The sequence below is a fragment of the Saccopteryx leptura genome, chromosome 1 (genome assembly GCF_036850995.1).
Source record: "Saccopteryx leptura isolate mSacLep1 chromosome 1, mSacLep1_pri_phased_curated, whole genome shotgun sequence".
Classification (NCBI taxonomy): Eukaryota; Metazoa; Chordata; class Mammalia; order Chiroptera; family Emballonuridae; genus Saccopteryx; species Saccopteryx leptura.
The window spans coordinates 175,807,159-175,828,745 of NC_089503.1; the positions used below are offsets into that span (position 1 = coordinate 175,807,159).

Below are 21,587 nucleotides of genomic sequence, written 5' to 3' on the forward strand. Positions count from 1 at the left end.
GATGTCAGTAATATATTAACATTTTACCAAATTTCTCCGAGGAGATATGTATAACTTTAGTCTACCAAGGATTTACTCAGTATCAATCCATGGTCTTAAAAAACTGCTTACCCTGTTTATATCAATTATTCTGTTGCTTTGTAAAGACCTGGTTATTTCTTAAATGCCTTTGTTTGAAATTAAAATAGAGTATCATTATGAGAACTAGAACTGGAATTGAGATCATCAGTCCCTGTCACATGCCTTTGGAGAGTGGATCAAGTCCTCAGAGGTGGCGATCCAGCAGGCAGATTCAGCCCATTGACATCTTCTGTTTGGCCTACACAGTCTCTCTTCCTAAGCCCTGCAGTTTGGTGTAGTTTTGTCAAAATGTTTAAATATGGGGTTTTGTTTAAAATCTGAATTCCTATGTTCTCTTGAAAATGGAAGATCCGGCAACCCTGGGCTAGTATTCCCTTGGCTATAAGAGCTAAGCCTACTCCAAACAGTTCTGATGCCTGCCTGGCATCTGTGGGCATTTCCTGCAAACTCAGATATAAAAAAAGTATTGGACATTATTGAAGGTATTTTCACTTTTGGTATTTACTCAGTTCTCCTGACATTCGCAATCTTTGTATGTGTGTGTTTTTAGTATTTTTATGTATTTATTCAGCAAGTGTTTGTTTATAATATTGTTCTTTTGGTTGTGTTATTATTAAATAGTAGCCTAGAAAATGACGAATTGTAAATTCCAGTCAGAACCTTAACCACTCATACTCGACACTCCCTCTAGTGCTCGACCACAGGCTTTGTGAGAAGTTTCTATTTTAACTGACAACTTAGTGTATTTAAAATGTGTATTTTTACTTGTTTTTTGTATTTTTCTGAAGTGAGAAGCAGAGAGGCAGAGAGACAGACTCCTGCATGCACCTGACCGGGATCTACCCAGCATGCCCAATAGGGGGCGATGCTCTGCCCCTCTGGGGCATTGCTCCGTTGCAACCAGAGCCATTCTAGCACCTGAGGCGGAGGCCATGGAGCCAACCTCAGTGCCTAGGCCAACTTTGCTCCAATGGAGTCTTACCTGCGGGAGGGGAAGAGAGAAAGAGAGAGAAAGGAGAGAGGGAAGGGTGGAGAGCAGACAAGCACTTCTCCTGTGTGCCTTGACCAGGAATCAAACCCGGGACATCCACATGCCAGGCCGACACTCTACTGCTGAGCCAATTGGCCATGGCCTTTTATGCTTGTATCTTTAAATTGAGTATAATAAAGAACTCCACTGTTGATAAGACTTCTGTTGAGGTCTTCTCACTCAGCTGTATTCTGCCTCCCATTTTAAAAATAGGTCTTTTGTTCCCCTAGACCCTGTTATAAAAAACATTTCTGAAAAAATCTAGGGAGTTTGGGCAGAAATAGGTAATGCCAGAATGTACTATATTATATATATATATATGCATTCATTAAAAATATTCCTTTGGGGGGACACAGTGCCTGGCATCATAGAAATGTCATGTGTTTAATCGAATCAGCAAGTCCTACTTTAATATTTAAACAACTCACTGGTCATGGGAAGAGTGTTCTCAGAGTAACCAAAATGGGTATGAGTGAGCAAATATACAAAACAACATAATGTAAAAAAGAGTAAACAAGTGAATAATTATGGGTGAACCAGGAATAAGAGCAAGCATGCCAAAAGTAGCTAATATGTATATTTTTTGTAAAAATCAGATATTTTCATCAGGGTAATATCTTAAAAATAGGAAGAGAAATTATATACAAATTGCAAATTGCATTCAATAAACATGATTTAGTATATACGATTCTGTACAATTATGGGTACATACTAAGTTCGAGTCTCGGTGCTAAACCCTTTCTTCCAAGACTTTGAGAAGACATGAAAATTTTCAAAAATATAAATAACAATATAATGATAATTAAGACTACAAGATCACCCAGGAGATAACACTTGGGCAATGTATATATAAGTACTTCTCAGATGAGTATTATAGACAGCAAGCATATTGGTGTGAGTTTGACCAGACTGAATTTCATTACAGCTGGAGGTTGCTAAGGTTTTTAAAGAATTCCTAGTATTTGTATCCTTTTAAGGGAGGAGTTTAGGTATAAGGGAGGGTATGAACCAAAACCCAGAGGTGAGAAAATACAAGAAATGTTTAGGAGATATGGACAAACCAATCTGGCTCAAGTATATAATATTACTCAAAAGAAGATGAAATTGGGAGAGATGACGTCAGAGTAATGGCGGGGTAGGAAGCGATACCGATAAATCTCCCCCAAAACTCAACAAGATCTTCAACCAGAAACAGAAAAACCTATACTTGGAGCTTCCAGATGCTTCACAATACACCCAAAGGTATGATTGAGTGAAAAATTGGCTAAATATATAACCAAACCCCGAAGGAAATAGGGAGTAAGAAATGCTCCGCCTTCCTCACTAACCTAAACAGGGCGGCTTTCTCTGGTAACTGTGAATATAGAAACTGAGGCGGGCAAAGGGGGTGAATACATCCAGGCCGCGACACAAACGGCTGAACCAGGCTGTGGCACGGAGATCCAAGCCAAGGAAAATCTGATCCTGTGGCAACCCGGGCAATACAAGCTAACACTCGCGCCAAACCCAAACAAAGAAAGACAAGCGGCGCGGACATTTTACCCGGTCTCCTGGTTGGTGCGCAGTTAGTGGGCGAGAGATTTCTTCCTAAGCCCCGGAAGTGAGTGCCCGTGTTGCCCCACGGAGAGGCAGGGTCAGAGGCCTTTCTGTGGGCCGAGGGCAGAGTCTCTGGGCAGCCCCAGCGCCCTGGGAAAGCCACGCACGGGAGGGAGTGAGAACTAATTCCAACGGTGGAGATTTTCCGTACCGGAGGGTGTTTCACTCAGAGGGAAAGCGGCCGGCCTCATATCCTGGTTTGCGCACGCAGATAAGGAGTGAGCGATTCCTCCGAGTGCCTCGGCAGTGCGCACCCGTGTTATTGCACAGAGGGGCAGAGTCAGGGGCCTTAGTGTGGGCCAAAGCGGAATCTCGGGCCGCCCCAGCGCCTTGCAAAAGCCGCGCACAGGGACGGAGCGAGACTCAATTCCAACGCTGCAACTTTTCCCTGCGGTTGGGGGTTTCACTCAGAGCGTGAGACTGCTGGCCGGATATCCTGGTCTGCGCGCGCAGCCAGTGAGTGAGAGTTTCCTCCAAGCGCCCCAGAAGTGGGCGCCCGCTTGTGTTACCGGACAGAGTGGCAGAGCCAGAGGTCTTTGAATGGCCGGAAAGCCCGCCTGATTATGCTAGCAGCTCTGACTGACTGAGCCTTACCCAGAGCCCTGTGCTGAGTGGAAATAGAGTGGGGAGTTGCCAGCTCTTTGAGCCTCTTGCTATCCAGGCAGAGGCAGCAGCAACCCCATAGCTGGATTATCAGGCTACTAATTGAGGAAGGAAAGACTAGGAGAAAGGCTCCAGGAACACGGACTCTCTCACTGTCGGAGCCTATAAATGCTAATAGCCTCGACTGCCAACGAGACTAAAGCACAATACATGACATTGCCATAGAGACTTATCAACTGCAAACCTCCACCTGAGCGTGGCAAAGGGGCAAAACCCGGGGTACAGAGTCACCGACCAGGAAGAGGGAGAGAAAAGAAAAAGCAAGAAGATAACCTCTCAAAATCAAGAATAATCTGCAGACTTTATAACCTATCCCATTTTATTATATTTGTTCGTTTGTTTCTCTTATCTTCATTCTTGATACTTTTTTTTTCCTCCTCCAATTTGGCCGATTAACTCTCTACTGGTCTTACTCTCTCCTCTCCTTGAACTACACTACCCATAAGTGTTACATCTCCCATTATCTTTTCTCTTCTCTTCCTTTCTCTCTATGAGGGTTGCACTCCAAAACCCTTAACTCTCTCTCTCTCTCTCTCTCCTTTCTTTTTTCTTCTTTTAGTGGTTCCCTCTTTTTTTTTCTCACTCTCTCTTTCTTTTCTTCCTCTATATTAGTTTCTTCCTTTCTCCTTTACATCTCCTCTCATTCAAACCTCAATAACAAACAAATTATCTTATCTGGGACTCAAACTTATGTTTGTGGCATTTTGGGGGGTTTTTACTTCACCTTTTTAACTCACTAGCAGTGCTCCCATCCCTGGCTCTCCATATTATCTAGTTCTTGTTCCACTAAATACAATAGTAATTTTTTAATTTGTCCCCCCATTTTTCCGTTTTCCTCTTAATCCTCTCATCATAACTCTTAGACAACCAACACCTAAAAGCAAATCATTTTATTCTTGACCCAAATTTTTTCCTTATTTGCTTTTTGTGGGTCCATACGCTCTTTTTTTTTTTTTCTTTCTTTCTTTCTTTTTTTTTTTTTTTTTTTTTTTTTTTTTTTTTTTTTCCCCTTTATTACTTTTCCCCAATTCAGGCCCTCCATCACAGGCATTGTTTGTTATAATTCACAGTCCACCACAAGATTTTATCAAGAAAGAGGGGAGAGGAGAGGAGAGGAAAAAAGGAGGGGGGGAATAATTTCCTTTTTTTTTTTTTTTTTTTTAATTTTTATTTTATTTTATTTTTCTTTATTTCATTATTAATTTTTTTTTAAAAAAAAAAACAACTCTTTTCGATTTTTTTTTATTATTTTTTTAAACTTTTTATTCTTTATTAAATCTCATTAATACAATCAACAAAACCACCCTCAGATGCCATTAAGGAAGAGAAAATCGAATATCATGGATACAAAAGAAAGAGAGGTAACACAGCTAGATGAGGAAAAATCTATGGAGAAAAAATTTAATATATTGGAAACCTTGGAGCTAAATGACAGAGAATTCAAGATAGAAATCCTAAAAATCCTCCGAGATATACAAGAAAACACAGAAAGGCAATTTAGGGAGCTCAGAAAACAACTCAATGAACACAAAGAATATATGTCCAAGGAAATTGAAACTATAAAAACAAATCAAACAGAGATGAAAAACTCAATTCACGAGCTGAAAAACGAAGTAACAAGCTTAGCTAATAGAACAGGTCAGATAGAAGAGAGGATTAGTGAAATAGAAGACAAGCAACTTGAGGCACAACAGAGAGAAGAAGAAAGAGACTCAAAAATTAAAAAAAATGAGATAGCCCTACAAGAATTATCTGACTCCATCAAAAAGAATAACATAAGAATAATAGGTATATCAGAGGGAGAAGAGAGAGAAAATGGAATGGAGAACATACTCAAACAAATAATAGATGAGAACTTCCCAAGCCTGTGGAAAGAACTAAAGCCTCAAGTTCAAGAAGCAAACAGAACTCCAAGTTTTCTTAACCCCAACAAACCTACTCCAAGGCATATCATAATGAAATTGACACAAACCAACAGCAAAGAAAAAATTCTCAAGGCAGCCAGGGAAAAGAAGAATACAACATATAAAGGAAGGCCCATTAGATTATCATCAGATTTCTCAGCAGAAACTCTACAAGCTAGAAGAGAGTGGACCCCAATATTTAAAGTCCTGAAAGAGAGGAACTTTCAGCCACGAATACTATACCCATCAAAGCTATCCTTCAAATATGAAGGAGAAATAAAAACATTCACAGATACAGAAAAGATGAGGGAATTTATCATCAGAAAACCCCCACTCCAGGAATTACTAAAGGGGGTTCTCCAATCAGATACAAAGAACAAAAAAAAACAGAGCCACAAGTAAAAGCTCCAAGAAGAACACAATAAAACCAAATTTAAACTGTGACAACAACAAAAAGAAAGAGGGGGAGAAGATGGAGATTAACAGTAGCAAAGGACGATGGAGTGCAAAAGTACTCACAAAATAGTTCGCTACAATGAACAGGGTAGGGACCCTTTTCATTATTCAAAGGTAACCACCATTGAAAAAACCACCACAGAAGCACATGAGATAAAAAAGATAGCAACAGTGGAAAGATGTATGGAATACAACCAAATAAAAACAAAAGATAGAAAAACAAAAGAGAAGGATCAAACAAGACACAAAACTAACAGAAAGCAAGATATAAAATGGCAATAGGGAACTCACAAGTATCAATAATTACACTAAATGTAAACGGATTAAACTCACCAATAAAAAGGCACAGAGTAGCAGAATGGATTAAAAAAGAAAATCCAACTGTATGCTGCCTACAGGAAACTCATCTAAGTAACAAGGATAAAAACAAATTCAAAGTGAAAGGCTGGAAAACAATACTCCAAGCAAATAACATCCAAAAAAAAGCAGGTGTAGCAATACTCATATCGGATAATGCTGACTACAAGACAGGAAAAGTACTCAGAGACAAAAATGGCCATTTCATAATGGCTAAGGGGACACTGAATCAAGAAGACATAACAATTCTTAATATATATGCACCAAACCAAGGAGCACCAAAATATATAAGACAGCTACTTATTGATCTTAAAACAAAAACTGACAAAAATACAATCATACTTGGAGACCTCAATACACCGCTGACGGCTCTAGATCGGTCATCCAAACAGAGAATCAACAAAGACATAGTGGCCTTAAACAAAACACTAGAGCACCTGGATATGATAGACATCTACAGGACATTTCATCCCAAAGTGACTGAGTATACATTTTTCTCCAGTGTACATGGATCATTCTCAAGAATTGACCATATGTTGGGACACAAAAACAACATCAGCAAATTCAGAAAAATTGAAGTTGTACCAAGCATATTTTCTGATCATAAAGCCTTGAAACTAGAATTCAACTGCAAAAAAGAGGAAAAAAATCCCACAAAAATGTGGAAACTAAACAACATACTTTTAAAAAATGAATGGGTCAAAGAAGAAATAAGTGCAGAGATCAAAAGATATATACAGACTAATGAAAATGACAATACGACATATCAGAATCTATGGGATGCAGCAAAAGCAGTGATAAGAGGGAAGTTCATATCACTTCAGGCATATATGAACAAACAAGAGAGAGCCCAAGTGAACCACTTAACTTCACACCTTAAGGAACTAGAAAAAGAAGAACAAAGACAACCCAAAACCAGCCGAAGAAAGGAGATAATAAAAATCAGAGCAGAAATAAATGAATTAGAGAACAGAAAAACTATAGAAAAAATTAATAGAACAAGGAGCTGGTTCTTTGAAAAGATCAACAAAATTGACAAACCCTTGGCAAGACTTACCAAGGAAAAAAGAGAAAGAACTCATATAAACAAAATCCAAAATGAAAGAGGAGAAATCACCACGGACACCGTAGATATACAAAGAATTATTGTAGAATACTATGAAAAACTTTATGCCACTAAATTCAACAACCTAGAAGAAATGGATAAATTCCTAGAAAAATACAACCTTCCTTGACTGAGTCAAGAAGAAGCAGAAAGCCTAAACAGACCTATCAGTAGAGAAGAAATAGAAAAAACCATTAAAAACCTCCCCAAAAATAAAAGTCCAGGCCCTGACGGCTATACCAGCGAATTTTATCAAACATTCAAAGAAGACTTGGTTCCTATTCTACTCAAAGTCTTCCAAAAAATTGAAGAAGAAGCAATACTTCCAAACACATTTTACGAAGCCAACATAACCCTCATACCAAAACCAGGCAAGGATGGCACAAAAAAAGAAAACTACAGACCAATATCTCTAATGAATACAGATGCTAAAATACTAAACAAAATACTAGCAAATCGAATACAACAACATATTAAAAAAATAATACATCATGATCAAGTGGGATTCATCCCAGAATCTCAAGGATGGTTCAACATACGTAAAACGGTTAATGTAATACACCATATCAACAAAACAAAGAACAAAAACCACATGATCTTATCAATAGACGCAGAAAAGGCTTTCGATAAAATACAACACAATTTTATGTTTAAGACTCTCAACAAAATGGGTATAGAAGGAAAATATCTCAACATGATAAAGGCCATATATGATAAACCATCAGCTAACATCATATTAAATGGCACTAAACTGAAGGCTTTCCCCCTTAAATCAGGAACAAGACAGGGTTGTCCACTCTCTCCACTCTTATTTAATGTGGTACTAGAGGTTCTAGCCAGAGCAATCAGACAAGACAAAGAAATAAAAGGCATCCATATCGGAAAAGAAGAAGTAAAGGTATCACTTTTTGCAGATGATATGATACTATACATCGAAAACCCCAAAGAATCCACAAAAAGACTACTAGAAACAATAAGCCAATACAGTAAGGTCGCAGGATACAAAATTAACATACAGAAGTCAATAGCCTTTCTATATGCCAACAATGAAACAACTGAGAAGGAACTCAAAAGAATAATCCCCTTCACGATTGCAACAAAAAAAATAAAATACTTAGGAATAAACATAACAAAGAATGTAAAGGACTTATATAATGAAAACTATAAACCATTGTTAAGGGAAATCGAAAAAGATATAATGAGATGGAAGAATATACCTTGTTCTTGGCTAGGAAGAATAAATATAATCAAGATGGCTATATTACCCAAAGCAATATACAAATTTAATGCAATTCCCATCAAACTTCCAATGACATTTTTTAAAGAAATAGAGCAAAAAATCATCAGATTTATATGGAACTATAAAAAACCCCGAATAGCCAAAGCAATCCTAAAGAAAAAGAATGAAGCTGGGGGCATTTCAATACCTGACTTCAAACTCTATTATAGGGCCACGACAATCAAAACAGCATGGTATTGGCAGAAAAATAGACACTCAGACCAATGGAACAGAATAGAAAGTCCAGAAATAAAACCACATATATATAGTCAAATAATTTTTGATAAAGGGGCCAACAACACACAATGGAGAAAAGAAAGCCTCTTCAATAAATGGTGCTGGGAAAACTGGAAAGCCACATGCAAAAGAATGAAACTGGACTACAGTCTCTCCCCCTGTACAAAAATTAACTCAAAATGGATCAAAGATCTAAACATAAGACCTGAAACAATTAAGTACATAGAAGAAGACATAGGTACTCAACTCAGGGACCTGGGATTTAAAGAGCATTTTATGAATTTGACTCCAATGGCAAGAGAAGTGAAGGCAAAAATTAATGAATGGGACTACATCAGACTAAGAAGTTTTTGCTCAGCAAGAGAAACTGATAACAAAATAAACAGAAAGCCAACTAAATGGGAAATGATTTTTTCAAACGACAGCTCAGATAAGGGCCTAATATCCAAAATATACAAAGAACTCATAAAACTCAACAACAAACAAACAAACAATCCAATAAAAAAATGGGAAGAGGATATGAATAGACACTTCTCCCAGGAAGAAATACAAATGGCCAACAGATATATGAAAAGATGCTCATCTTCTTTAGCTATTAGAGAAATGCAAATCAAAACGGCAATGAGATACCACCTCACACCTGTTCGATTAGCTGTTATTAGCAAGTCAGGTAACAGCAAATGTTGGAGAGGCTGTGGAGAAAAAGGAACCCTCATACACTGTTGGTGGGAATGTAAAGTAGTACAACCATTATGGAAGAAAGTATGGTGTTTCCTCAAAAAACTGAAAATAGAACTACCTTATGACCCAGCAATCCCTCTACTGGGTATATATCCCAAAAACTCAGAAACATTGATACGTAAAGACACATGCAGCCCCATGTTTATTGCAGCATTGTTCACAGTGGCCAGGACATGGAAACAACCAAAAAGCCCATCAATAGACGACTGGATAAAGAAGATGTGGCACATATACACTATGGAATACTACTCAGCCATAAGAAATGATGACATCGGAACATTTACAGCAAAATGGTGGGATCTTGATAACATGATACGAAGCGAAATAAGTAAATCAGAAAAAAACAGGAACTGTATTATTCCATACGTAGGTGGGACATAATAGTGAAACTAAGAGACATTTATAAGAGTGTGGTGGTTACGGGGGGGAGGGGGAAATGGGAGAGGGATAGGGGGTGGGGAGGGGCACAAAGAAAACAAGATAGAAGGTGACAGAGGACAATCTGACTTTGGGTGGTGGGTATGCAACATAATTGAACGACAAGATAACCTGGACTTTTTATCTTTGAATATATGTATCCTGATTTATTGATGTCACCCCATTAAAAAAATAAAATTATATAAAAAAAAAAAAAAAAAAAAGAAGATGAAATTGGGAAAGAAGGTTGGGGTCAGATTGTGGATAATTTTTGTTGGCAGGGCCAAATCTTTGGACTATGTGTCCTTAGGCAGTCATTCCTGTAGGAATTCACCAAATGTTTTTGAGCAAGGTTATTATCAAGATCAGTGGTAATTTAAGAAAATTTACCAGCTATTCAGGAAAATGTTTCCTACTAGGAGCATAGGGATGATTTAATAGTCAATTCATTCTACTAGCATAACTTCAAAAATTCATTCGTTCCTCTGGGCTGGTCAGTGAATATCTGGGATGAAAAAGTTAAATCATTTGTCTTAGAGAAGTAACTTGAATATGATATAAAATTTTCTGTATGAAAAATAAAGCTGAGGCGGGTCCTATGTGAGTCACCTGGGAACTCCTGGATCAAGCATCCGGCACGGTTAGAACCACCGGTGGAAGGATTAGAACTGGTCGCCATCCGCCTCATTTTTCCGCGAGGAAGTTGATGCCCAGTGAGGCCGAGGGACGGAGAGTGACCTGCGCAGTTCAACAGATACTGGACACCCACTCTCTGCCAGACACCACATGAAGTCTTGAGGATACAAAGACAAGTCAACAAGGTTCTGGACTTCAAGCGGCTTAGGGAATGGTTAATGGGAACAGGACACAATTGATTCAGAAGACATCCCAGGGCTTTTGAAGATGGCAGCGGAGTAGGCGGACGCACAGATGCCCAACTCTCAACACCAAACTGGAATACAAATCAATTTAGGAAAAATCAGCATGAAAAACCAACACTGAACTGCAAGAACAGCTCTCAAAAACCAAGGAGCAAAGAGGAAGCCACAATAATCCTGGTAAGGAGTGCCTGAATCTCCTCTGCTTACAGGAACGGAAGGGGGGGGTGAGGCTGAGAGCCCAGAGAGGATTTCACAGAGGAAAAAGAGCAGAAACTACTGCTCACAGCCACTTACCTGGCGACCAGGGAGCAAGGTGGGTTGAAAAGACCAGCTTATCTCCCAAGTGGAAAGGACAAGGAGAGGGACAGACTGTGAGGGGCTAAGGTATGCAAGAAACGAAATAAAAAAGCTGACTCATTCGTGCTGGAGGCGGCCATAGCTGGGGGAGGGACTGAACCTTTCACAAAACAGAGCTGAAGTGCTTCCGGATCAGAGGTCTCCGGACATCTATCCAGCTCCAATCAGCACAACAAGACACAGCTGAAAACAAGAAGTGGGGAGGAGGGGCAGTAACTCAGGTCTCCATGGAGATCTGAGATACACCTCCCCCTACTGAAGCTGAGAAAAAACCCTGCCCCCAGTGAGATTAGTTGGTGGAAGAGACCTTCAGCGTCTCAGGTTACACCCACAGCATTCCTGGTTACAGTTTCAAGGAAGCCCCCTGCTGAGATCAGTTAACAAGACTATCACCTGTTAAGAAAACAAACAAATCAAGACATCAAAGCTGCCCAAATCCGAAAGTGGATTACAAATAATAGCTGATACCAACCCAAGAAGACCTAGAAATAACACAACTGAAAACTGGAGGCAGACAACACCAAGCCTAGACTCAACCAACTCTACAAATAAAACATCATTATGAGAAGACAAAGGAGTGCAACCCAAATGAAACCACAAGAGACACCTTTGAGAGATGAGCTGAGTGATATGGAAATAATCAAACTTCCAGATGCAGAGTTCAAAATAATGATTGTAAGGATGCTTAGGGATCTTAGAACAACAATGGAGGGGCAGTTTGAAAACCTAAATAAAGAAATAGCAAGTATAAAAAAGGATATTGAAATATTTAAAAAGAATCAGTCAGAGATGACAAATACAATATCAGAAATGAAGACCACAATGGAAGGAATTAAAAACAGGATGGATACAGCTGAGGATCAAATCAGCGAGTTGGAGGACAACTGGAATGAAGGCATGAAAGCAGAGAAGAAAAGAGAAAAGAGACTCAAAAAGTCAGAGGAAACACTTAGAGAGCTCTGTGACAACATGAAGAGAAATAACATCCGCATCATAGGGGTTCCTGAAGAAGAAGAAAAAGAACAAGGGATAGAGACTTTGTTCAATCATATCATAACTGAAAACTTCCCTAAATTAATGCAAGAGAAACTCTCACAAGTCCAAGAAGCACAGAGAACTCCATTAAAGAGAAACCCAAAGAAACCTACACCAAGACACATCATAATTAAAATACCAAAGCTAAGCAATAAAGAGAAAATATTAAAAGCCGCAAGAGAAAAAAAAGTTATCACCTACAAAGGAGCCCCCATAAGGATGACATCCGACTTCTCAACAGAAACACTTGAGGCCAGAAGGGAATGGCAAGAAATATTCAAAGTAATGCAGAACAAGAACCTACAACCAAGACTACTTTATCCAGCAAGGCTATCGTTTAAAATCAAAGGAGAAATAAAAAGCTTCCAAGACAAAAAACAACTCAAGGAATTCATTACAACCATTGATAAAAGAAATCAAGGAAGATACAAACAAGTGGAAGCATATACCGTGCTCATGGTTAGGAAGAATAAACATCATTAAAATGTCTATATTACCCAAAGCAATCTATAAATTCAACGCAATACCAATTAAAATACCAATGACATACTTCAAAGATATAGAACATATATTCCAAAAATTTATATGGAACCAAAAGAGAACACGAATAGCCTCAGCAATCTTAAAAAAGAAGAATAAAGTGGGAGGTATCACACTTCCTGATATCAAGTTATACTACAAGGCCGTTGTACTCAAAACAGCCTGGTACTGGCATAAGAACAGGCATATAGATCAATGGAACAGAACAGAGAACCCAGAAATAAACCCACAGTTCTATGGACAACTGATATTTGACAAAGGAGGTAAGGAAATACAATGGAGTAAAGACAGCCTCTTTAACAAATGGTGTTGGGAAAATTGGACAGCTACCTGCAAAAAAATGAAACTAGATCACCAGCTTACACCACTCACAAAAATAAACTCAAAATGGATAAAAGACTTAAATGTAGGCCGTGAAACCATAAGCATCTTAGAAGAAAACATAGACAGTAAGCTCTCAGACATCTCTCAGAGCAATATATTTGCTGATTTATCTCCACGGGGAAGTGAAATAAAAGACAGGATAAACAAATGGGACTATATCAAACTAAAAAGCTTTTGCACAGCTAAAGACAACAAGAACAGAATAAAAAGACAAACTACACAATGGGAGAACATATTTGACAATACGTCTGATAAGAGATTAATAACCAAAATTTATAAAGAACTTGTAAAACTCAACACCAGGAAGACAAACAACCCAATCCAAAAATGGGCAAAAGAGATGAATAGACACTTCTCCAAAGAGGACATACAGATGGCCAATAGGCATATGAAAAAATGCTCAACATCACTAATCATTAGAGAAATGCAAATTAAAACCACAATGAGATATCACCTCACACCAGTCAGAATGGCACTTATCAACAAAACAACACAGAATAAGTGCTGGCGAGGATGTGGAGAAAAGGGAACCCTCCTGCACTGCTGGTGGGAATGCAGACTGGTGCAGCCACTGTGGAAAACAGTATGGAGATTCCTCAAAAATCTGAAAATCGAACTGCCTTTTGACCCAGCTATCCCACTTTTAGGAATATACCCCAAGGACACCATAGAATGGCTCGAAAAGGAGAAATGCACCCGCATGTTTGTGGCAGCATTGTTCACAATAGCGAAGATCTGGAAACAGTCCAAGTGTCCGTCAGAGGACGAGTGGATTAAAAAGCTTTGGTACATATATACTATGGAATACTACTCAGCCATAAGAAATGATGACATCGGATCATTTACAATAACATGGATGGACCTTGACAACATTATACGGAGTGAAATAAGTAAATCAGAAAAAAAAAAAACTAAGATGAATCCATACATAGAAGGGACATAAAAATGAGACTCAGAGACATGAACAAGAATGTGATGGCAACAGGGGCGGGAGGTTGGGGGAGGGGGGAGGGGGTGAAGAAGGAGAGAAGGGCTAGGGGAGGGGAGGGGCACAAAGAAAACCAGATAGAAGGTGACAGAAGACAATTTAACTTTGGGGGAGGGGTATACAGCACAATCAAATGTCAAAATAATCTAGAGATATTTTCTCTCAACATATGTACCCTGATTTATCAATGTCACTGCATTAAATTTAATAAAATAAATAAATAAAGCTGAAAATGATGAAACTTTTAACTACTAAGAATATAAGAAAACCTATTAAGGAAGATGGCATTTAATTTTTAATTTTAGTAATATATTTATTTAGACCAATATATTCGAAGTAATATATTTTTCAACATACAATTAATATAAAAATTGAAATTCTTTTTTGTATTAAGTTTTTAAAATTTAATAGATACTTTATACCTAAGGAATCTCTCCATTTAGACTAGCCAAGTTTTTTTAATTAAATTTATTGGGGTGATACTGGTTAGATTACATAGGTGTATGTCTCTGTGGTGATCTGTATATTGTATTGTGTGCCCACTGCCCAAAGTCAAATCTTTTTTTTCTTTTTTTTTTTTTTTGTATTTTTCTGAAGTGAGAAGCAGGGAGGCAGAGAGACAGACTTCCACATGCACCTGACCGGAATCTACCTGGCTTGCCCACTAGGGGGCGATGTTATGCCCATCTGGGCTGTTGCTTTGTTACAACCAGAGCCATTCTAGCACCTGAGGCAGAGGCCATGGAGCCACCCTCAGTGCCCAGGCCAACTTTGCTCCAATGGCTGCGGGAGGGGAAGAGATAGAGGAAGGAGAGGGGGAAGGGTGGAGAAGCAGATGGCGCTTCTCCTGTGTTCCCTGGCTGGGAATCGAACCCTGGACATCCACATGCCGGGCCGACACTCTACCACTGAGCCAACTGGCCAAGGCCTCAAATCATTTTTCGTCACCATATATTTGGTCCCCATTACCCTTTACTACTTCTCACCCCTTCCCTCTGGTAACCACCATACTATTGTCTGTGTCTATGAGTTTCAGTTTTTCATCCCACGTATGAGTGAAATCATATGGTTCTTAGCTTTTTCTGACTGACTTATTGTGCTTAGCATGATTTTCTGAAGGTACATCCATGTTGTCACAAATGGCAATATTTTGTCTTTTCTATGGCTGTATAGTATTCCATTGTATATATGTACCACATCTTCTTTATCAAATCCTCTATTGAAGGTCACTGGGTTGTTTCCATGTCTTGGATACCATAAACAATGCTGCAATGAACATAGGGGTGCATATATCTTTAAGAGTAAATGTTTTTGAGTTTTGGGGGTAGATAACTAGAATAAGGATTGCTGGATCATATGGTAACTGTTTTCTTAATTTTTTGAGGAACCTCCATACTCTTTTCCATAGTGACTGCACCAGTTTACATTCTCACCATCAGTGAATGAGGGTTCCTTTTTCTCCACAGCCTTTTTAAAGCTTGTTATTACTTGTCTTGTTGATAATAGTCATTATAATAGATGTAAGATAGTATCTCATTGTAGTTTTAATTTGTATTTTTCTTATAGCTAGTGACGTTGAGCATGTTTTCATATATCTGTTGGCCATTTTTATGTCTTCTTGGGAGAAGGGTCTGTTCAGGTCCTCTGCAGATTTTTTAATTGGATTGTTCATTTGGTGTTGAGTTGTATGAGTTCTTTATACACTTTGGATATTAACCCCTTGTCAGAGCTGTTGTTTGCAAGTATCTTCTCCCATTCAGTTGGTTGCCTATTTTGTTGGTGCTTTCTTTTGCTGTGCAGAAGCTTTTTAGTTTGTTATAGTCCTATTTATTTACTTTTGCCTTTATTTCCCTTGCCTTTGGGGTCAAATTCATAAAATCTTCTCTACGAGCAAGGTCCGTAAGTTTTTGTCTATGTACTTTATTGAAGATGGCATTTAAAAAAAACAAATGGCAATGTTAAGGGCTCCTTCATTTAATTACTATGATATAAATTTTCTTTTTTTTTAATTCAGTGAGAGGAGCGGAGGCAGAGAGAGACAGACTCCTGCATGAACCTTGACAGGGATCCACCCAGCAAGCCCACTAGGGGGCGATGCTTTGCCCACCTGAGGCATTGCTCCATTGCTTAGCAACCAAGCTCTTCTTAGCACCTGAAGCAGAGGCCATGGAGCCATCCTCAGTGCCCGGGGCCAACTCACTCCAATCAAACCATGGCTGCAGGATGGGAAGAGAGAGAGAGAATTGAGAGGGGGAGGGGTAAAGAAGCAGATGGGTGCCTCTCTGTGCCCTTACCAGGAATCAAACCTGGGACATCCACACGCCAGGCCGACACTCTACCACTGAGCCAACCAGCCAGAGCCAATGTACATTTTCATTGGTAATATAATTTCTCTTTCCTGGAAGATTTTCAAGGATATAAAAATGAAGTGGTTACAATTATATTTATATAAATATAAATGAACTTTTTAGGTAAAATGAAAGGAATATTTGTCTCATTAATAAATTGTCTTACAGGTTGAAGAACACTTGCTGTTTTTGCAGGCAGCCTACAAAGATATTGTTGCTGAAAAAGATGCATTAGCAAATCGAAGACAACTAGACAGCAGGCGCTTGCAGGTTGCAACTGTTTTACTAACTGCTCTGGAAGATGAGAAGGCATGCCTTTCTTTTATTTTATATCTCATCCACTGATTTCTGAAGAGCTTGACAAACCTCAAGTTGTTATTTTTGCTGAAGGTTATATGTAGATCGCCTAAAACTGTCTTACGGTTCATTTTCTTACTGAGATGAGTAGACAGCTCTATTCAGATGCAAATAAAGCATTCCTCACCAAGTAATCTTAAAACAGAGGTTGGCCTGACCTGTGGTGGCGCAGTGGATAAAGCATCGACCTGGAAATGCTGAGGTCGCCGGTTCGAAACCCTGGGCTTGCCTGGTCAAGGCACATATGGGAGTTGATGCTTCCTGCTCCTCCCCCCTTCTCTCTCTCCCCCTCTCTCTCTCCTTTCTAAAATGAATAAATAAAAATTTAAAAATTTAAAAATTAAAAAAAAAAGAGGTTAACAGACCTCAAAGATCAGAAAGTGTTTCCACCTGTTCCTAAGACACCAGCACACCTTTGTCTGTGAGACCCAAAGTAAACCTACAGAGAGTGTCTCAGGAGTTTTCCTTTTCTACGGCAGGAACAACCCTAGGTGAATACATAAAAATGTATGTATCGGTGAGGCTGATAGGAGGTGTTGCTAGGAAAGATAAAGAAAAGTGTAAGTGTATTTTGTTCAGTCCATGTTCTGACCTCTTTTACCTTATGATTTTTCTTCTAATTTCATCTTCTTTCTCTATACTTGAATCCCTAGTGAGCTGAGTAGAACCTTGGTTTAGTCATACCTCATCTATCTCAAGGATATTGCAAAATTCTCAAGCTATGTTTAATTGAGTTTAATTGTTGAAATAGACACATATCAGAGAAGACTCCTATAGGGCAGGAAGAAGGAGATTATGAAATTAGACCAACCAGAGGGAGATTCCATTCCTCAGAAGACAATCCATGTCCTTGAGAGGCAATAGAACATCAGCATTATCCCAGACTTTAAGCTGTAAGAAGATGGGGTTCTGGATCAACATGCTTTATTTAATTAACCAATTAAACACATATATGGTTGTGGAAGGAGGACATAGAGTCAAAGAGTATGGGTTCAGATCCCAGCTACCCCTCAAGCTCTGTGAACTTGAGCAAGCTGCTTAACTTCTCTAAACTTCAACTTCCTCATCTTGACATCAGCTTTTACTTAACAGGATATTGCAAGAATCAAATGAGATTTTTCAAAGTAAAGCATATGTCAGATAAGTGAGGCTTTAATAAACATCGATGACATTTATTATTGAACACCATTAATATAGTATGAATTTATTTTTTTAAATGATCTTGTTTTATTATACAAAGAATTTGAAATGGCTGTGACACTGTTGACAAATCCAAGAATAGGACTCAGGTTCCCCTCAAAAGAGTTTGTTTTTTCATTTTATCCATTATCAATTGTGTTATAACCACAGCATGGGAAGAGTAATAGACATGGCACTGAGAGATCAAGGTAAGACCATTAATGTCCAAAAGAGCATATTTAATAGGAAACATCATCAGTAACTCTTTCATTTTTTTTTTTTTTAGTGAGAGGTGGGAAGCAGAGACAGATTCCTGCATGTACCCCAACCAGGATCCACCCAGCAAGCCCACTAGGGGCCAATGCTCTGCCCCTCTGGGGCCATGCTCACAACCGAGCTATTCTAGTGCCTGAGGCAAAGGCTCCACAGAGCCATCTTCAGTGCCCGGGGCCAACGCACTCAAACCAATCCAGCCATAGCTATGGGAGGGGGAGAGGGAGTAGGAGGGGAGGATGGAGAAGCAGATGGGCGCTTCTCCTGTGTGCCCTGACCAGGAACCAAACCCAGGGCGTCCACATGCTGGGCCAATGCTCTACCACTGAGCCAACAACAGGCCAGGGCCTACAGTAACTCATTTTTATTATAACATTTAGATTCGATGGCAAGAAATAATCAACCAAATCGACAACAAGTTGAAAGGAATTGTGGGTGACATACTTATTTCAGCAGCATGCATTGTCTACAGTGGAGTGTTGACAGCTGAGTTTCGCCAGTTGATTGTGAATAAATGGGAGAGTCTTTGCACTGAAAATGACATTTCTCTGTCTTCTAATTTTTCCTTACTTGAAGTCATGACACAAAAGCAGGAGGTACAGCCAAGTAGCTTTATTGTTGATTTGAAATTTGTGTGTGTATGCTTTTTTTTTTTTTGGCTTGGGTCATTTTCCCAAAATTATTTTGATAAATGAAAATACTCAAATCAGTTCCAGGCCTTAAAATTTTTGTTAGGTTATAATTCTAATGCCTCAGTTAAATCTCCTATTTCTTGTCCTCTGGACCAAAGCCACAAAATATCTTTTTTCTCATTGTACTACTACCCTATCTAATAAATATAGCCAATTTCTCTCCCTGAAACTCCATTTATTAATAAATTGGTGAACCTATTAAATCACAGGTAGTATTTTTAGAAACAGCCAAAATATAGACATTTGTTAGTTTACAAATAAATATTTTTGTCTATTTATGGAAGTTCTATGCTGATGGTGAGAGAATACAAAAGAAATATGCTTTTTTTTTTTTTTTGTATCCCCAGAGAGTAATTTTAGTGGGAGAGGAGGATAGAGAGGTTCCCCTGCTGATAACTTAAATTGACCATCCAACTTACAAAGTCTCAGAAGCAAATACTTCTTGTTTTCATAATGCTACTAACAAATTTAAACCCAGATAAAATCAGTCATCACATTATATGCCAATGGACTAAATAGACCAGTTAAAAGGCTAAGATATAAACATGTAAACCCAAATACAAAGCAGAAATCATATGTTATTGAAAGAGGACACAGCTAAAACATAAAAACTGACAGTAGAAAATGAAGGAAAATTTACCATAGATTATCTAACAAAGAGAATATATATTGATAGATAGATCATGAGCATTAATAAAAGTTTAAGTTTCTGGATTAAAGTCAGTGTACAAAAACCAACTGGATTTCTCTACATCAACAGACAGGGTGCACAGTGAATTACTAAAAAGTTGTGTAAAACTTATGGAAATAAAACTATAAAATATTATTTAAATAAATTTTAAGAAAACTAAACAAATGAAGAGTTATACCATGTTCATGAATTGGAGCACTCAATATTCTGAAGTTGACAATTTTTTCCAAATTGATCCTAGCTTCACTGTACAGTAGTCCCACCTTACCAAAGCAGAACACATGGTCCAAGACCCCTAGTGAATGCCTGAAACCACAGATAGTATACCAAGCCCTATCTATATACAGGGGTTCTTGAGTTACAACACAGTTCCATTCCTACAACACTGACATAACCCAAATTTTGGTGTAAGTCAAAACACACCCTAGCCTAAGTCACTTACCTATCTTAACACAGTTGTAAAATCATAATCTAGAACATAAAAACACAAATAACCACAGAAAAAGGAAAAGGACATAAATATACTGTACTGTACACTGCACTGTAATAACAGAAAAAAATGACTCACATCTCAATTTAAGTTTTTATGGGAGTGAGCATCGTAAGCTCGAAACGTCAAATGTGAAGACTATTGTAACCTGAGGACCCCCATAGTGTTTTTTTTCTACTTATACAGACCTCTTCACTGAAAGTAAGCCCTCCTGGCTTCTCTTTGGCATATCTGAATCGCCGGCATCACTGCTCTTGCATTTGGGGCTATTATTGAGTCAAATAAGGGTGACTTGAACACAAGCACAGCAAATACCATGACAGTTGAGCTGGGCTACTGAGTGACTAATGGGTGGGTAAGTCCTGTAGATATTAAAGATATGGAGAAGTTTATAAAACAATGACAGCACTCATTTTATTCCAGGTCCGCCGATGGCATCATCAAGGGCTACCTCTTGGTCAATATTCAACAGAGAATGCCATCTTGATCAAGCACAGTCGTCAGTGGCCACTGCTCATTGACCCACACAAGCAAGCATACAACTGGATTCGTCAGATGGAGGGACCTGGGCTGCAGGAGCTCTCCACTGAGGACAGCAGTTACATCAAAAAAATTGAAAATGCTCTGAAAACAGGAGAGAGTGTCCTCTTGCAGGTATTTGTACAAACTGGCCTGATTCCCTAATTCCATGCAGTTGACACATATTATATGCACTGAGAATAAAGTTTAAGATCTTTAAGTAACTAACAGGTAATTTTGTCAGGGGAAAACCACACGTATACATACATGTGTGTGTGTGTGTATACTGACTTTTCAATGTTCAATTCTCTCAGCTCTGTCTTTTACTGTTGTCCAGATATTAACAAGATTTACTTTTTTTTAAAGCTGTATCTTTCCAACTGATTTACATTTTGTGAGATGACTTTTTTATTCATATGTTTTCCAGAATCTCCCTGAAACTTTAGCTCCGAGTTTAAAGGCAATTTTAAAGAAGGATATCTACCAGAGAAGAGGACAGCTTTACATACGGCTTGATGATGCTGAGATTGAATATAACTCCAAATTTAGGTAATGTCATAGTTGAGTCCCATGTTTGTATTTCTTTGAGACAATACTGTTGCAGTCCTGTGTTTCGGTCCCTGAGAATGTCTCCTGGGGGAAAAGGGAGATCATAGTTTGAATGTTCTTTTTATTTTCATGTTTTCAGTTGGTGTCTTGTTTATTATGGTACAGAATAGAGAATGAATTTTTACTTATTAAGTCGTTGTAAACTGACCCTTTTCAAACTGCCTGGTGGAAGCAGTGGGTTCCATGGAGAATTTTCAGAAACTGCAGGACAGGCAACAGACAGAAAGCCTGGCCCCACCTGGTGCAGACGAGCTTGATTTTATCTGTTTGCTGAACATTTTATTCAGTCAGTAAAACTTCTGCTTCCGTGAAAAAAAAAATCCATATTTGACATCTAGAAGGAAAAGGTAGAGATTTTTGCCTAGGCAGATAAAAACT

The 21,587-nt window shown here is 38.6% G+C and overlaps 1 protein-coding gene across 1 annotated transcript in view; it reads left to right on the forward strand.

Moving 5' to 3' along the window:
• DNAH14 (dynein axonemal heavy chain 14) overlaps positions 1–21,587 on the forward strand; it is a 227,336-nt gene that overhangs the window by 177,121 nt on the left and 28,628 nt on the right. The window contains exons 64-67 of the mRNA XM_066360143.1: positions 16,568–16,708; positions 18,589–18,804; positions 20,505–20,735; positions 21,028–21,149. Of these exons, the coding sequence (XP_066216240.1) occupies positions 16,568–16,708; positions 18,589–18,804; positions 20,505–20,735; positions 21,028–21,149 (710 nt within the window). The remainder of the gene's footprint in view (positions 1–16,567; positions 16,709–18,588; positions 18,805–20,504; positions 20,736–21,027; positions 21,150–21,587) is intronic.